Source organism: Dipodomys merriami, unplaced genomic scaffold (assembly GCF_024711535.1).
Source record: "Dipodomys merriami isolate MVZ:Mamm:240054 unplaced genomic scaffold, mDipMer1.0.p SCAF_392, whole genome shotgun sequence".
Lineage (NCBI taxonomy): Eukaryota > Metazoa > Chordata > Mammalia > Rodentia > Heteromyidae > Dipodomys > Dipodomys merriami.
This window is the reverse complement of record NW_027205515.1, coordinates 380371-398812: the sequence shown is the minus strand read 5'-3', so window position 1 is coordinate 398812 and position 18442 is coordinate 380371. Positions and strand designations below refer to the sequence as shown.

Sequence of the window (18442 nt, the reverse complement as noted above, 5' to 3'; positions counted from 1 at the left end):
TTGAGCTGAAGAGCTGAGGGACAGTGCTCAGGCCCAGAGTTCAGGCCCCACAACCGGACCAAATAAAAAAAAAATGATGGTAAAAATACAGTATCTACCATATTGTAGATACTTGGTACCCACTGATGTGTGTTGGTACATAACTCTGATTATACAAGAAATACAACTCTACCCAGTTTCTGTCGCAAGTGCCTATTGTACTTGGTGATGGAAACAATGTGAGTCACTTTGGGACTTCCCTCTCCTTTTCCCCAGGGTATTGTCCAAATTGGGGAGCTATATAATGGCAAGACCTGAGAGCGGTTCCTGGGCACTGGTGGTTCATGCCTGTAATCTAGCTATGCAGGAGACTGACACCTAAAGGATCACAGTTCAAAGCCGACCCAGGCACTAAAGTCTGTGAGACTCCATCTCCAAGTAACCAGCAGGATACACAGGCTGGAGATGCTGGAGTGGTAAAGTGCCAGCTGTGAGCAAGTAAAGCTGAGCAAAGATATGAGGCCCTGAGTTCAGACCCTGAAACTGGCGAATGTATTTTGTTCCAACAGAGTTGTTGGTATAATTATTTTTTAAAAAAAAATTAGTTCAGAGCTGGGCACCGGTGGCTCATGCCTGTAATCCTAGCTACTTAGGAGGCTGAAATCTGAGGATCATGGTTAAAAGCCAGCGGGGCAGGAAAGTCAATGAGACTTTTTTTTTTTTTTTTTTTTGTTGGTCGTGGGGCTTGAACTCTGGGGTTGGGTGCTATCCCTCAGCTCTTCAACTCAAGGCGAGTGCTCTACCATGTTAGCCACAGCACCACTTCCAGTTTTCAGATGGTTTATTGGAGATAAGAGTCTCACGGACTTTCCTGCTCGGGCTGGCTTTGAACCGTGATCCTCAGATCTCAGCCTCCTGAGTAGCTAGGATTACAGGTGTGAGCCACCGGCACCTGGCTTCAGTGAGACTCTTATCTCCAATAAACCACCAGAAAACTGGAAGTGGCACTTTGGCTCAAGCAGTAGAGGGGCTCACCTTGAGCTGAAGAGTGCAGGGACAGTGCCCAGGCCCAGAGTTCAAGCCCAAGAACAACAACAAATTAGTTTGGAACATGAATATGTGTTCTCAGCGAGACTTCAATAGCCTATCAGTTGGACTTTGTCCCTAGCCTCATCCTGCTCCAAACTACAAGAGGTATCTTTCTAAAACATAAACATCCCTTGGACGTAAGTCTAAAGAGTTGTTCTCTCCCGATGCAGTGGCTCACGCCTGTAATCCTAGCTACTCAGGAGGCTGAGATCTGAGGATTACACTTCAAAGACAGCCGGGGCAGGAAAGTCTGTAAGACTCTTATCTCCAACTAACCACCAGAAAACAAGAAGTGTCTCTGTGGCTCAAGTGGTAGAGTGGTAGCTTTGAGCTGAAGAGCTCAGGGACAGTGCCAAGGCCCACAGTTCAGAGTTGCTTCTCTGGTGATTGCTCATCAGACCCCATCTCAATGCCTTAGCGCAGTGCCCAAGGTGCTGTGGGACTGAGCCTGGCCTCTAGGCTACCTTTCTGTCTCTCAGTATCTGAGCTTTGTTCTCTCCACACCTGAAATGCGTTTAATTTCACCTCCTTGCACTTGCAGATACTGTTTCTACCAGCTGGAATGCCTGTTCCTTCTTCTGGTAAATTCTCTTTCACTTATCAACCTAGAATATCTGCCAGCTCCACTAAGAAGCCTTCCCATCCTTCATTGCTATAATCCTTTTCCTCTGTGCATCACTAACCTAGAATTTTGTGACTATATATCAATCGTTTTTACCATAACAGCAAACTCCTCTGTGCTTATCTATCTCTGCATCCATCATATAGTTCAATGAGCAATATCAAGTAGGCGCACAAATTAGGGAGACCAAGGAATACTATGGGAATAGGGCAGGTTAATGGGAAGAAGAGGGGGGAAATGGCAGGCAAGCACAAGGCAATGACTATTTGGGAAAAAAACAAAACAACAACAAAACAATAACAAAAATCACGATTTAGGAACAAGTCAAGCAGAAAGCCTACTTCTTCCCACCTGGGCTGCCAGCCACCGCTCCCGCGAACTACAAAGCCCAGAAGCCCCCGCGATGCAGACCGGAAATATCTCATCCCGGTAAGGGGCGGTGGCCCAGTGGCGGGAGATTCAAACCTGGAAAAAGAAGGAACATGGAGGGGAGAGGAGCTGGCTCGGCCCGGGTGGCCTGTAAGTGCTAGAGGGGTCCGAGGAGCGCTCAGCAGGGTTGCGGCTGGTGGGGGCTGGTTATTGCGGGAAAGGTCTGGTCGGGGGCTGCTAAGCCGGGTGGTGGGGTGGGACCACCAGTCCTGGTGCCCTCGGGCCAAAGAATCTTGGGCTTGATTGTCGTGCTTCGTTTCAAGGCTTTCAGGGCGCGTTTTCCGTTATTCCCAAATTCTGGGTTTCCAGGGTCGGGAGAATGTAGGTGGTCTAGATGGCCCCTTAAAATTCAGCAGCTACTGATGGGCACGATTCCATGCCTAGAGCTCACTATGACAGGACTCCTAACGGAACCTGGAGAGCTCCTGACTTTGAGATGCCGCTCTGGGACAACGTCCCTCACATTTAACAGAACCTAAATTACCTGCGCAGCTTGTTTAAAATGCAGACCCTGAGCCTTATCCTGGAGTAGGTTTGGATTGGAACCCATTCTGCATTTATAAGCTCTACTGCGCTTACCTAATACAGCTAAGTCTTTCAAAAACCCTACTTTAGAGAAATAGGCTGGAGTTGACAGGTCGGGAGGGCAGAAAATGTTCTCTGATCTTTGAATGAAAAGCAGAACCTGCTCCTTCCTTCACTCTTCCCCCTTATTTTCCATTAGGATTCAAAGAGCAAAGTCCTTGGCTCTCCACCTCTTGAAGGAAGCTAGTTCCAACTTTAGGGCAGGAAGACTATTATTTTGTAACCGTTTTTTTGAGGCTCTGGTGTTGTGTACAAAACCCCGCCCATCTCTCTCAGTCCTTAGAGTTCATAACTCTGAGGTGATGTCACTCGTTTACTGGTCTATTTTCCCTGCTTAACAACCAACACTTGTTCCTTGTACACCCCCTCAGAGGAACTGATGGTTTTCCTGTGGTTGGCCAGCACTTTCAAATCTTTACTTGGAAATGTGTATGTATGTGTGTTAACTTTCATAACTGCCAATTCAAATAAGCCCTGCCCTCCCCCAAGTCATATTGCAGGATATGCAATATAAGGAAAATAAAAGTGTGAATGACATTAAGTGTTGAGTCAAAGATAGAATCTCTGCAAGGTCTCTTTCCTGATGGGTGTATAGCTTTCTCCTCACCTGTATGTTTTCATTTTGTATTGTTTTTTCCTAAGGAGTATAGAGAGATGAGGGAAATAAGAAGGTAGAAACATAAAAAGAAGCTTTGGCTAAGGCAGAGTCTCATTTAAGGGGACTCTATTCCCCCACCAAGTTTCCATTAATGAAATGAAAATTTCACAAAAAGGTTTTGTTAGTGCCTGTGACTTACTCATGTATTCCTACTCAGGAGACTGAGATCTGAAGATCACAGTTCAAAGCCAGCCCAGGCAGGAATGTCCATGAGACTCTTATCTCCAATTAACTACCAAAAAAGCCAGAAGTGGACTCAAGTGGTAGAGAGCTAGCTTTGAGCAAAAAAGCTAAGGAGCAGCACACAGGCAACAAGTTCAAGATCTTGGAACAACACCAAAACAAAACAAAACAAAAAGTTTTGTTTTCAATATCGTTTGAAGAAAGGAACTTATCATTTAAAACACTATTTGTTTTGTTAAATATATTTTAAAAGTATAAAATGTTTCAACAGCTTCCACGTTTACATTGCTGCCAAATTTCACATATAACTCAACTTTCAAATCTGCTAACACCTGCTGAATTGACTTCACTCTGGATTCTAAGGTGTCAGTTTCTTCTTGCAAGTTTTTCTTTGCTTCTTCTAACATTTCTTGAGTTTCCTCTTGAGAATGGCTAATGAAAACACCTACAATTTGAAGTAGGTGTTTTCATTTGAAGTATATCATTAAGCAGTCATCATCTGCAAGCTTGATGTCACAGACATCTTCTAAATGTTGGAGCTGTGTGTTTTTTTGTTTTTTGTTTTAGGTCCAGTTGTGGGGCCTGAACTCTGGGCCTAGGCGCTGTCCTTCAGCTTTTCAGCTCAAGGCTACCACTCTACCACTTGAGCCACAGCGCCACTTCCGGCTTTTTTTCTTTTTGCTTATGTGGTGCTGGGGAATTGAACCCAGGGCCTCATGCATGCAAGGCAAGCACTCTACCACTGAGCCACCTTCCCAGCCCCATGTTTCTATTTCTTCCTTTACCTCTGTGATTCTAATCCTATTCCATGCAAATTTGTTTATCTTCTGTTGATCTTCAAAAGTAATGTTGAGGGGAGGGATGGGATGGTAGGGGAAAAACAAAGGAGGTAACAATGCTCCATAGGAAATGTACTCATTACCTTTACTCATGTAACTGTAACCCCTCTGTACAGTAGTTTTACAATAAAAAACATTAAAAAAAAGTAATGTTGAAGGCTTGGAATATGGCTTAGTGGTAGAGTACTTGCCTAGCATGACTGAAGCCCTGGGTTTGATTCCTCTGTACCACATAAACAGAAAAAGCTGGAAGTGGTACTGCGGCTCAAGTGGTAGAGTGCTAGCCTTGGTTGCAAAAGAAGCTCAGGAACAGTGCCCAGCCCTGAGTTCAAGCCCCAGGACGGGCAAAAAAAAAAGTAACGATGTCTTCTGCAGCTGCCTTCTTCATAGTTTGGAGGTCATATTGTTTGTTGTTTGCATTTTATTTTTATTTGTCAGCCATGGGGCTTGAACTAACGGCATAGGAACTGTCCGTGAGGTTTTTTGCTCAAGGCTAGTGTTCTACACCTGAGCCCCCGAAGCATTTCTGACTTTTTCTGAGTAGTTTAATGGAGCTATAAGTCTCACAGATCCAGGCGCTGGTGACTTATGCCTGTAATCCTAGCTATTCAGGAGGCTGAGATCTAGGATTGTGGTTGAAAGACAGCCCAGACTGGAAAGTCCCTGAGATTCTTATCTTCAATAAACTATTCAGAAAAAACAGAAGTAGAGCTGTGGCTCAAGTGGTAGTGTGCTAGCCTTGAGCAAAAAGAGGCTCAGGGACAGCGCCCAACCCCTGAGTCAAGCCCCAGGAGCAGGAAAAAAAAAAGTATGGAATGGATGGTTGAATGAATGGCTGTTGCACGGGAAATCACTGCACTTAGAAGAAGTAGGCACTTGAAGGATAAGATAAAAAGAGCGGTGCTTCCAGCCAAGGACAGTGCTCTTGCTAGGCAGCACTGAGAAAAGTGCAAGAGTAGACTTGGGAAGAAAGAAGAGGACAAAAACATGGCTTCAGGGCTGGGAAGGTGGCTCCGAGGTAGAGCCTTGCCTTGCATGCCTGAGGCCCTGGGTTCGATTCCTCAGCACCACATAAGCAGAAAAAAAAAAAGCCGGAAGTGTTGCTGTGGCTCAAGTGGTAGAGCGCTAGCCTTGAGCTGAAGAGCTGAGGGACAGCGCCCAGGCCCAGAGTTCAGGCCCCATGACCGGACCCCCCCAAAAAAACATGGCTTCAGAGGAATTTAGAATACCTCAGTGCAGGAGGCCCCTGATAATGGGTGACCTGGGATAAACAGTGGGAACCTATGGAAAATGCTTCTGATTTTTTTTTTAATTTTTATTTTTATTGTGAAAATACCATACAGAGGGGTTACAGTCAAATGAACAAGGTAATGAGTATATTTCTTATCAAGCATTGTTGCCTCCTCTTTTGTTTCCCCTTCCCAACCCTTCCCATCTCCCCGGCATCCCCCCCCCCCCATGCTTCTGGTTTCTGAACAGTTCCCCCTGCCTAGGGAAAGCTGTTAAAAAGTAGCTTCAGTGCTGAGACTCTTGTCTAATGCTTCCTTCTTGACCATCTCATTTCCTTCCTCAGATGAACGCCTCACAGCTGAGGAGATGGATGTGCAGAGGCGGCAGAATGTCGCCTATCAGTACCTGTGTCGGCTAGAGGAGGCCAAGCGGTAAGCAGAGTCCAGAAAGCTGGCTCCTTTCTAGTCTGCCTTTCCCATCTCTCCTATCCCAGGTGCCTTCTCCCAAAGCACATGCAATGGGACAAGGGGAAGGGTGAGTTGAAATAGCATCTTGTTTTATAAAGCAAACCCCAAACATTACATCTTTTTATCTCCCTAAAACCTTCAGTCCATATCCCTAAAATGTATGGGTATTTGTTTATATAACCAGAGTCCTGATACAATTCCCAATTAAATTATCTGTAAATCCCTAGATAATTAGTATCCAGGCCATTTCCAAATGCTTCTGAGTGTCTAAAAAGAAAATCTGGCTGGGCACTGGCGGCTCATACCTGTAATCCTAGCTACTCAGGAGGCTGAGATCTGAGGATCATAGTTCAGAGCCTGCCCTGGCAGGAAAGTTCATGAGATTCTTACCTCGTCAAACACCAGGAAATAGGAAGTAGTGCTGTGGCTTGAGATGGTAGAGCACTAACCTTGATTGCATAAGCTCAGGGATGGCTCGCAGGCCCTGAGTTCAAGCCCCATGACCAACAACAAAAACAAAAAAAGTAAAGAAAAAGAAAAAAGAGAATTGACATACACTTGTCTCTGATCATCTTTTTTTTTTTTTTTGTCAGTCGTGGGGCTTGAACTTCAGCTCAAGGCTAGCGCTGCTCTACCACTTGAGCCACAGGGCCACTTCGGGTTTTCTGGTGGAGATAAGAGACTCATGGACTTTTCTGCCTGGGCTGGCTTTGAACTGTGATCCTCAGATCTCAGCCTCCTTAGTAGCTAGGATTACAGGCATGAGCCACCATCGCCTGGCTTTTTGGTCATCTTTTTTTTTTCAGTTGTGGGGCTTGAACTCTGGGCCTGGGCTCTGTCCCTCAGCTCTTCAGCTCAAGGCTAGCACTCTACCACTGGAGCCACAGCACCACTTTGTTTTGGTCATCTTTAATCTAGGCATCTCATCTCTCCTTTTTAGATTTTTTTTTTTATGTCATTGACTTGTTTAAAAAACTAGATCACTTTTCCTGCAAAACATTCTACATTCTGACTTTATTTGCTTCCTTGTGTCATTCAACTTGTTTCCTCTAGACCCTGTATTTCCTATAAATGGATGTTGGCTTTAAAGAGTTGATTAGATTCAAGTTCAACAGTTTTGACAAGACCACTTCCTGGGTGATGGTATGTTTCACATCACCTCTCATAGGAGGAATACAGTGTCGTTTGTCCCACTTTAAGTGATGTTAACTCTGATCTGGGAGTTCAGGTGATAAGTTGGTCTCTGTTATGAAGCTCTCCATTAAACCTTTCACCTAATGACTTCATCCCTTGTTGGTCCTCATGAGAACCTATTGTTTTATTGGTGATGTAAAGTGACTAAATTTTTTTGGTGGTGCTGGGGAATTGAATTCAGGGCCTATTTTCTAATTTTTCTTCATTATTGACTTTGAATTTCTTCTTTACTAGTTAACTGAAATTTTTTTCTAGAAAATGAGCTTTTCTTTGTCATCTTAGGGCCATCTAGTAACCCTGAAATTTAGTTTGTCCAGAAAAGATAGGATAAATACTGAATTATTTCCTTGTAACTAATATTCTTTTTAGCCAGGTGTTGGTGGCTCACTCCTGTAATTCTAGCTACTCAAGAGGCTGAGATCTAAAGATTGAGGTTCAAAGCCATCTGGGTCAGGGAAGTCTACAAGATTCTTATCTCCAATTAACAACCAGGAAACCAGAAGTGGCACTGTGGCTCAAAGTGTATAGTGTTAGCCTTGAACAAAAAGTGGTCAGGGACAGTGCCCAGTCCCTGAGAGCAAGCCTGACAAAAAAAAAAAACACTGACACACACACAAAAAAAATAGTTCTAATGTTTTCTCAGAAACAGGCAAGATGGAGCAGACGGAAAATCAGTTATCTGTGGCAGGAATGGTGAGACATATGTGTGCCTGGCTCTCTTTAGAAACAGATACTTCCTTGTAGGAAATTCTGGAAGATTCCATTTGAGGAGCCCTTATTTTTGCCTTTATAAACCCACCAGCATTTATTTATTTATTTATTTACCTTTACTAGGGTTTACTTAGGGCCTAAGCGCTATCCCTTCGTTTTTGTTCAAGTTTAGCTACCACTAGAGACCCACTTCTATTTCAGGCTTTTTGGTAGTTAATTGAAGATAAGTTTCATAGACTTCCCTGCCATGTTGGCTTCATGCCATGATCCTCCTCTGTGGCTAGGATATAGGCCACCAGTGCCTGGCTTAATAAAAGTTGAAGTAGGGGCTGGGAAGGTGGCTCAGTGGTAGAGTGCTTGCCTTGCATGCATGAGGGCCTGGGTTCGATTCCTCAGCACCACATAAGCAGAAAAGGACAGAAGTGGTGCTGTGGCTCAAATGGTAGAGCACTAGCCTTGAGCTGAACAGCTGAGGGACAGCACCCAGGCACAGAGTTCAGGCCCCAGGACCAACCCCCCCAAAAAAAAAGTTGAAGTATTTTCACAATCATTAGCTCATTGACTCTGGCAACTGCCCACTGCTCATTTTGCCAATTTTTTTTTTATTGTGAAAATACCGTACAGAGGGGTTACAATTACATGGGCAAAGTAATGAGTACATTTCTTATCAAGCATTGTTGCCTCCTCCTTTGTTTCCTCTTCCCATCCCTTCCCATCTACCCTTCCCTCCCCTCTCCTCCCCCCCTGCCATTTTGCCAATTATATAACTGAGTCTTATAGGTTAGTTGAGGGACATGGAAAGTGGGCCTTCTGGTTCAAAGAGCTCTGACTTTTATCCCTTCATGTTTTCCCATTCCATCAGTCCATGAGATCTCTACCATTCTCTTCCTCGTCGAAGCTGACTGGTAAACCATGAACATCATTGTAGCAGATATGGACTTTTTTTTTTGCTGGTTAAGAAGCTTGAACTCAGGACCTGGGTGCTGTCCCTGAGCTCTTTTGCTCAAGACTATCTAGTGCTTTACCACTTTGAGCCATAGCTCCACTTCTCATTTTCTGGTGGTTGATTGGAGATAAGAGTTTCATGGACTTTCTTGCCTGGGCTGGCTTTGAATCACAATCCTTAGGTATCAGTCTCCTGAATAGGATTACAGGTGAGAGCCACCAGCACCTGGCTCAGACAAGGGTTTTTCTTTTGTACCCAAGTTCTTAGAGAACAATGCAGACAGAATGAGGGAAGTATCAGAGTCAGTTTGGTTCAGCAGTCAGATAGGCGGCCAGGCAGATTGAGAGATTCTGTTATGTAGTAGTCTATGTAACCCTCCCTGAAGATGAACAGGTACAGTGTCCCTTAGGAAAGTTCTTCTTGGGTTTATGGAGCTGAAGGTTGTAGCTTGGGAAGAAGGATGAAGATAAAAGAATTGATGGTGGAGTGGAAATGGGGAGGGGGAGACAGGTCCTGCCAAAATGAGTGACACAGTGTTTGTGCCCACAGCTGGATGGAGGCCTGCCTGAAGGAGGAGCTTCCTTCCCCTGTAGAGTTGGAGGAGAGCCTCCGAAATGGAGTGCTGCTGGCTAAGCTGGGCCACTGTTTTGCACCCTCTGTGGTCCCCTTGAAGAAGATCTATGATGCAGAGCAGCTGAGGTACCAGGTGGGTGTAGAGTACTTCAGCTTTTACTTTCTTCCTCTCAAGCGACCCCTTCTCGCAGCTGTGAGGGTACCATAACCATAGCATTTATTGTTCAAACTTGGACACTTCTGAGGATGAAAGTGGGTGCTATTAATCATCACTCTGGGACCAGAGGTACTAATTTGTATCTTCCAATAAGGTGGGTGTGCACTATCCTCAGTCGCAAGGGGCATTTGCTAGATAGGCTTTAAGATGGCCCTGAGATGTGAACTGCCTGTAGATTTTGGGTGTTCACCCTGAAGGGTCTTTCTGTTATATGCCCCTTCTCTGCTCTTGCTATCCCAACCCTCCTTTCCTCCTATTCCAACTTGGATTTTGCCTTTCTAGGAGCCTTACTGCACTAATAGCCTTATCCTGTGTTGTCCTTCCAATGTTTAGCTAGCCCAATCATTCTTTTTTTGTTGTTGTTGTTGTTGGTCATGGGGCTTGAACTCTGGACTTGGGCGCTGGCCCTGCGCTCTTCAGCTCAAGGCGAGTGCTCTACTGCTTGAGCTACAGCACCACTTCTGGTTTTCTAATGGTTTATTGAAGATAATAGTCTCACGGAGCTTCCTGCCTGGGCTGGCTTTGAACCACGATCCTCAGATCTCAGCCTCCTGAGTAGCTAGGATTACAGGCATGAGCCACTGGCGCCCAGCAAGCCCATTCATTCTTGGTGGTTTCTAACCTGTAGGGGTAGGAAATCCACAGGCTGGGTCCTCTGTCTCTACCCACCCTTCTTGAATGCTTAGTTATGGTCTGGGCCTTGCCCATAGAGAGCATTGAGAACTGTGGCAATAGATTCTTCTCTTTTCTTCCCTTTCAGGCAACTGGTTTGCATTTCCGTCACACAGACAACATCAACTTTTGGCTGTCTGCAATTGCCCACATCGGTCTGCCTTCGGTAACAAACCCTCCCACCCCACCCAACATTCTCTGTCTTCCTGAACCCTTTACCTCATGTGTCTTCTAAACTGCAGCTACTTGGAGCTGTGTGTCTTTGAATCAGCTTACTTGGTTTTTGCCTCTACTTCTCTGTGGATAAAAGAAGCTCAAGGTCCCCCAAGCTGAGTGGCATCACCACCATTATGCAGTGAGATACTATGTAATATAGGAGATGGGGCTCACAACAGCCAGCCATCTTTTCACAGAATTTCAGAGTGAAATAAGGACATACCATTTCCTTAGGTGGTAGACTTTAAGATGGAGGCTGAAGACCAAGACCCCAACTGGATACATGATGCATGTCCTTTCCCTCTATGGATCCCAATTTGTTCTCATCTGTGAGATGGAGTAGTAATTCCTGCTGTCTATCTCAAAAGGTTAGCAGCAGAGTCAGATGATCGGATAAATTCCCCTTGTAAATAACTAGACAAATTAAGACATGATAGGATTCTATGGTGTATGAAGTTAGGCCTGATGACAGTTGCTAGGTGACATGCCTAGGGTGACTCAGTTCTTAGAGGGGTCTCCTCCATGGGTCCGAGAAACCTCTGACTTGGAGATAGGGGTGTCACACCTGATGCCTTTGTGGTCCTTGGTAACACATACCTCACTGGTCCCTCCATGGAAGCATGGCCAACTGTTTACCCTTCTGACAAGAGTCTTAGGTAAGGAGCACAGGCTCACTGTCACTGTAAGTGACCAGGGCTTGTTTTTCCTGGAGCATGTGGCTTTCATTCAGTAGCCTCTGTAGCCTCATCTCATGTTCAGTTAATCCAGGGCACATATGACTGTGGTTGAGTCTTGTTTTAGTATGTGTCCTCACTGCCTTTTTTACACTGGAATTGATGGGAGAGATTGACTTAGAAGGCCCAGGCAATGGGAGTATATGACTCAAGTTGGAAATGATATATTGCTCAGCCTTTTCTATACCTAGGACTCTTTAAAAGTCCCCAGTTGCAATGACAGGCTGTTTTCCTCTCTAGACCTTCTTCCCAGAAACCACAGACATCTATGACAAGAAGAACATGCCCCGGGTGATCTACTGCATTCATGCTCTAAGGTGAGTTATGCCAAACTTGTGTCATCCAGCTTCCTCTAGGTGAATATAACTAATCATCAACAGCAACAATGACAGCAGGAAGGAGGGAGGGTAGTCCACAATAAGCACTTCTTAGGATAGTGCGGGTTTAGGTTACATGGATGTGTTTAGGTTTTACCCCTGTAGGTAGATGGAAAGGGCAGGCAGGATAAGGTCTTTGGCTTGTGACTGGGGTATAAAGGAATCAGAATAGGACTCCTCAACATCCCATGAGAACCTCTTATTGTAAATAGGGAAGGCTGGCCATCAGCAGCTAAATCAGTGACAGTGACTGACCAATTCCTGACATACTAATTTGTCATCTCTTCTGTCTTCACTTCCTATGTCAATTTGTACCTCCATCCCTGGGCTTAGAAAGTTGTCTTCTTGCTGTGTTTTTTTTTTTTTTTGCCAGTCCTGGGGCTTGAACTCAGGGCCTAGGCACTGTCCCTGAGCTTTTTTGCCCAAGGCTAGCATTGTACCACTTGAGCCACAGTGTCACTTCCAGCTTTTTCTGTTTATATGGTACTGAGGAATTGAACACAGGGCTTCATGCATGCTAGGCAAGCACTCTACCACTACACCACATTTCCAGCCCATTGTTGTGTTCTTTCTACTGCAGTGTGTTCTCTGTGAAGCCTTCCCAAACCCACAGGCCTCCCACAGGATCCATTTCCTGTTTGTAGCTCTTTTTTTTTTTTTTTTTTTTGTTTGCCGGTCATAGGGCCTGAACTCTGGGTCTGAGCGCTGTTCCTCAGCTCTTCAGCTCAAGGCTAGCGCTCTACCACTGGAGCCACAGCGCCACTTCCGGCTTTTTCTGTTTATGTGGTGCTGAGGAATCGAACCCAGGGCCTCATGCTTGCAAGGCATGCACTCTACCGCTGAGCTACCTTCTCAGCCCCCTGTTTGTAGCTCTTGACTCAGGCTGATAGACATTAAAATTCTTTATGTGGATTGAGAACAAGGGCTGAGTGGTCTTCATCTTGGGCTCCTTGTAATCTTTCCTACAAACCTCCTATGGTCAAGAGTGTTGAAGTGAGTAGATGCCAGTGACACCCAACTCTCTATTCTTTTCTCAGTCTCTTCCTCTTCCGGCTGGGATTAGCCCCTCAAATCCATGATCTATATGGAAAAGTGAAATTCACAGGTAAGCACAATTCCTTTTTCATCTACCAGTCTGAACAGAGTCTTGAGATTTCTGGGCCTGATGAAAAGCACCTGTGGTATCATTGCAGCTGAGGAACTCAGCAACATGGCCTCTGAACTGGCTAAGTATGGCCTCCAGCTGCCTGCCTTCAGCAAGATCGGGGGCATCCTGGCCAATGAGCTCTCAGTGGATGAGGCTACAGGTAGGGTCTGGGCTCTGGCCAGTAATATTTATAGGCAAGATAGTCAGGTTGCCTTTCTCTGAGAATACAAAAGGAGATGATTGTATCAGAGTGGTCTGCTACTGCTTTTGCTCTGGTCTGGGGTCTTTCTGGCCTTTTGACCTTGTTTCTGTTCCCCCCTTCCCCCAGTCCATGCAGCTGTCCTTGCCATCAATGAGGCAGTGGAGCGAGGGGTGGTTGAGGACACCCTGGCTGCCTTAAAGAATCCTAGTGCTCTTCTGGGGAATCTTCGGGAACCTCTAGCAGCCATCTACCAGGAGCTGCTGGCCCTGGCCAAGATGGAGAAAGCTGCCAATGCCAGGAACCACGTAAGGAAGAGGCTAGGGATGATGGGGTGGAAAAATTGCATAGTTAGAAAGTCTCGGGGCTGGGAAGGTGGCTCAGTGGTAGAGCGCTTGCCTTGTATGCATGAGGCCCTGGGTTCGATTCCTCAGTACCACATAAGCAAAAAGAAAAAAGCCGGAAGTGGCACTGTGGCTCAAGTGGTAGAGTGTTAGCCTTGAGCTGAAGAGCTGAGGGACAGTGCCCAGGCCCAGAGTTCAGGCCCCACGACTGGACCCCCCCAAAAAAAAAAGTCTCAAGTGAATCCAAAATTTCTGTTCATTTTGTCTTAAATTCCAAAGGTGCTTCTTAGCAAAACTGTAGCTTGTCAGTGATTTTAGAGAAGTAGGAAAGGAACTCGAGAAAAAATATGAATTCAGAAGAGACAGCTAGAGAAGTTCAAGAGAGATATCTTTAGGGAGGTGTGTGTGTGTGTCTGTGAGTCCTTGTGTCCATCCTGGGGCTTGAACTCAGGGCCTAGGTTCTGTCCCTGGCTTGCTTTTTGCTTTAGACTAGGGCTCTACCACTTGAGCCTCAGCTTTCCTTCTGGATTTTTTGGTAGTTTAATGGAGATAACAGTCATTAGACAAAAGTCTGTCTTTGAACAGTGATGCTCAGATATCAGCCTCCTCAGTAGCTAGGATTATAGGCATGAGCCACTAGCACCTGGCTTCAGGGAGACTTGATAGAGCTCTGGAGAGTGGAATAGGATGAGATTATAAATTCTAAAGGTTAGTATGGCTTAATTGTGTCAATGCCACAAGTTTACCATAATTTCTTCAGTCCTAAGTAGACTGACCTTTGGTCTTGGAAAAGTTCCCCTAGAAGAAGAAATGGGTAGGGAAGAATAGAAAATAATTACATTGGTTTTCCCAGATTCCCCTCTCAATATAGTTTCTGCAGGATGACAGAGAAGGTCAGGACATCTATGACTACTACCTAACCCAGGCTGAAATCCAGGGCAACATCAACCATGTCAATGGTAAGATATAGGCAAAAGGGGTTGAGGCGCTCTCAGAATATTCTAACCTGAGAGGTTTGATGATCACATACCCTCCCACTTCCCTCCCCCCCACGCCCCCATTATGGGGCTTGAACTCTGGGCCTGGGCACTCTTTCTGAGTTCTTCAGCTCAAGGCAAGCACTCTACCTCTTAAGCCACAGCACCATTTGCAGTTTTCTGGTGGTTAATTGGAGATAAGAATCCCACGTAGGGGGATGGTGGGGATGTGGGTATGAGAAGGGATGGGAAGGGGAAACAAAGGAGGAGGAAACAATGCTTGATAAGAAATGTACTCGTTATCTTGCCCATGTAATTGTAACCTCTCTGTACTACGGTATTTTCACAATTAAAAAAAAAAAAAGAATCCCATGGACTTTCCTACTTGGGCTGGCTTTGAACCGTAATCCTTAGATCTCAGCCTCCTGAGTAGCTAGGATTACAGGCATGAGCCACTGGCGCCCAGCTGAAGATGGCTTTAAATGGAAGACTTATGACCTCTCTTAGGCCAGCTCTTGCTTCAAGGAAAGATGCAAGTCTAAGGAATAAATGTTTTGCTGTCTGGCCATTGGTAGAGAATGGTACTTGCCAGAGAGGCTTCTGTTTATATGGAGGCCCATGAAGAGGATGGAGGCAAAAAGGGAATACCTTTCAACTTTTGGTGCTGGGGGCCAGGGGCGGGGGGGGGGGCAATTGGACTGGGGTCCTTCAAAAAAGAAGTGTGTCTGGGGGACATGGTTCAAGTGGTAGCACACCTGCTTAGTAAGTATAAAGCCTTGAATTCAAACCCCAGTATTGACAAAAAATTGTTTTAGAAGGCAGTATATCAATGCATGGTAGATAGTATATATCTCAATATTTGGGAGGCTGATGGAGAAGACCCTGTATAAGGGGGGAAAAAAGGAGCTAGGAGAAAACAAGTGGTAAAGTATTTACCTCATATACAAAAGGCCCTGGGTTCAACCCCCAGCACCACAAAAAGAGGACACTGTACCCTGTTAAGGTTAGGATGTCCTCATGGTCTAAGATGGAGAGATAGAAAGGCTATGAAGGCTAAAACAAAGAATTTGGCCAGGGGCTGGGAATGTGGCTTAATGTGGCTTAGAATGTATGCATTAGCCCTGGGTTTGATTTCTCGGTACTACATAAACAGAAAAAGCTGGAAGTGGCCTTGTGGCTCAAGTGGTAGAATGCTAGCCTTGAGCAAAAAGAAGCTCAGGGACAGTGCCCAGGCCCTGAGTTCAAGCCCCAGGACTGGCAAAAAAAATTAAAAAAAAGAATTTTGCCAGGTGCCAGTGGCTCATGCTTGTGATCCTAGCTACTCAGGAGACTGAAATCTAATGATTGGGGTTCAAAATCAGCCCAGCCAGGAAAGTCTGTAAGACTCTTAGCTTCATTTAACCACCAAAAAGCTGGAAGTAGAGTTGTGGCACCAGTGGTAGAGAGCTAACCTTGAACAAAAAAAGCTCAGGGACAGCACCTAGGCTCTGTATATAAAGACTTCACCAAAAAAAAGAATAAAGCGGGGCGCTGTAATCCTAGCTACTTAGGTGGCTGAGATCTGAGGATTGCGGTTCAAAGCCAGCCTGGGCAGAAAAGTTTGTGAAACTCTTATCTCCAGTAAACCACCAGAAAACCAGAAGTGGCTCTGTGGTTTAAGTGGTAGAGTGCTCGCCTTGAGCTGAAAAGCTGAGGGAAAGCACCCAGGCCCAGAGTTCAAACTCCATGACCAACCAAAAAAAAGGAGAAAGTTTGGGCTGGACTATATGGACCCAGGAACCACGGGGGCAAGGATAGGGGTGATTCTGAACAAACAAGAAGAAGGTCAGATTACTATGACTGGGCTGAGGAGAGATGGGCTTTCTACACTGTTCCTCACTGAGTCTTGGTTCTTCTTCAGTCTGTGGAGCTCTGGAAGTTGTTGATGATGCTCTGGAAAGACAGAGCCCCGAGGCCTTGCTTGAGGCTCTTCAAGATTCTGCCTTGGCCCTCCGAGGGGTAAGGAGAGACTTTGCTGACTGGTACCTGGAACAGCTGAGCTCAGACAGAGAGCAGAAAGCACAGGTCAGTCTGTCTCTTACCTGACATCTCCTCTGTCTGACTGTAGGATGGGAAAGGGCCTCTTACTTGGGCATCACTACTGTCTGTCCTTTGTATTCAGCAAGTGCTGACTCCATATATAAATGGTTAAATTACCCAAAAGCTTAGTAGACCAAACTGTTCAGCTCTGCCCTTTGAATCCCTCAGACTAAGAGAGAGCCAGGGGCAGTCCCTGGCAATAATATGCTTCCTTGTTGTTGAATTGGGTGTCTCAATTAGAAATTTTATTTTTAGTGCTTTGGCTTTCTTTCTAATACTATTCATACTTGTATTATCTACATCATTATTTTAGATGATACTTATAAGAAAGTTAAAGATGAGTTAAAAAGGATGAGTGGGCCAGGCCTAAAGGCAGAGGGCAGAATTGAGGGTGGGTAACTGAGTGGACCTGGAGCTCATGTTAGTAGCATGGCCAAGAGGATTCTCTTTTTTTGTTCTTGTTTGTATGGGGTTTGAATCTGGGGCCTCATGCTTGCTAAGCAAGCACTGGTTTACTTGAGCCACACCTCCAGTTCTTGAGGATTCCCTTCTGCATCTCTTCCCTCTTTTAGGAACTGGGCCTGGTGGAGCTTCTGGAAAAAGAGGAGGTCCAGGCTGGTGTGGCTGCTGCCAACAAGAAGGGTGATCAAGAACAAGCCAGTAAGTAATCTCTAAGCTGAAAATGTCTTACTGCCCTATAAGAGCATCACTTCTTGGCTGGCTTCTATGTTGAGCAAGGCCAACTGTTGACCAGTTTCTCAGCCTGGCAAAGACTTCTCCCCTCTTCCAGGCTCTCTGGAAGGACACTACAGATAAGTTCATTAAGGCCTTAGAGATGAGGACCTGTCAGTATTACACAGGACTGGACCCCTGAGCAGGCAGCTTCCTTTTTGGTAGTTCATCTGTAATTTTTAGTTTCAACCTGCACAGTTTTGGTGGGGGGATTTTGAAGTGTGGTGATTTCCTAGATAAGAGTGAATCTCAGCCGAGTGCCAGAGGCTCACACCTGTAATCCTAGCTATTCAGGAGGCTGAGATCTGAGGATCACAGTTCAAAGCCAGCCCGGGCAGAAAAGTTCATGAAACTTATCTCCAATAAACCACCAGAAAACTGGAAGTGGCGCTGTAGCTCAACTGGTAGAGCACGAGCCTTAAGCTGAAGAGCTGAGGGACAGCGCACAGGCCCATAGTTCAAGCCCCACGACTGACCAAAAGAAAAAAGAAAAGAGTGAATCTCATTCTAATAACTCAATTCCCCTTAAAAACATACCCAAATACAATCATATATTCAAGACTGAATTAAAACTGGGTGCTGGTGTCTCACACCTGTAACCCTAACTACTCAGGAGGCTGAGATCTGAGGATTATGGTTTAAAGCCAGCACAGGCAGGAAAGTCAATGAGACTCTTTTTTTTTGTGTGTGTTAAATTTATTTATTTATTTATTTTTATTTTTTTATTGTGAAAATACTGTACAGAGGGGTTACAATTACATGGAAAGGGCTGGGAAGGTGGCTCAGTGGTAGAGTGCTTGCCTTGCATGCATGAGGCCCTGGGTTCGATTCCTCAGCACCACATAAGCAAAAAGAAAAAAGCCGGAACTGGTGCTGTGGCTCAAGTGGTAGAGTGCTAGCCTTGAGCTGAAGAGCTGAGGGACAGCGCTCTGGCCCAGAGTTCAGGCCCCATGACCGGACCCAAAAAAAAAAAGAAAAGAAAAGAAAACAATTACATGGACAAGATAATGAGTACATTTCTTATCAAGCATTGTAGCCTCCTCCTTTGTTTCCCCTTCTCTTATCTCCAATTAACCACCAGAAAACCAGAAGTAGCACTGTGGCTCAAGTGGTAGAGTGCTAGCCTTGAGCTGAAGAGCTGAGGGACAGCACCCAGGCCCAAAGTTCAAGCCCCAAGACCAACCAAAAAAAAAGAAAAAATAAAGAATTCATTATCTCCTTCCAAGAGGTTGATCTGTCCAGA

At 45.4% G+C, this 18442-nt stretch overlaps 1 protein-coding gene and 1 pseudogene across 1 annotated transcript in view; one reads left to right on the top strand and one right to left on the bottom strand.

Moving 5' to 3' along the window:
* The first annotated feature begins 2166 nt into the window (after nt 1-2166).
* The window catches only part of Iqgap3 (IQ motif containing GTPase activating protein 3), a 52966-nt gene continuing 36690 nt past the window's right edge, over nt 2167-18442 (top strand). Inside the window, exons 1-11 of the mRNA XM_069990192.1 lie at nt 2167-2209; nt 5958-6045; nt 9482-9638; nt 10483-10560; nt 11585-11661; nt 12759-12826; nt 12915-13028; nt 13197-13375; nt 14283-14370; nt 16289-16452; nt 17040-17127. Of these exons, the coding sequence (XP_069846293.1) occupies nt 2173-2209; nt 5958-6045; nt 9482-9638; nt 10483-10560; nt 11585-11661; nt 12759-12826; nt 12915-13028; nt 13197-13375; nt 14283-14370; nt 16289-16452; nt 17040-17127 (1138 nt within the window). The 5' untranslated portion in view covers nt 2167-2172. The remainder of the gene's footprint in view (nt 2210-5957; nt 6046-9481; nt 9639-10482; nt 10561-11584; nt 11662-12758; nt 12827-12914; nt 13029-13196; nt 13376-14282; nt 14371-16288; nt 16453-17039; nt 17128-18442) is intronic.
* LOC138805402 (prefoldin subunit 4-like) lies at nt 3761-4772 on the bottom strand (annotated as a pseudogene).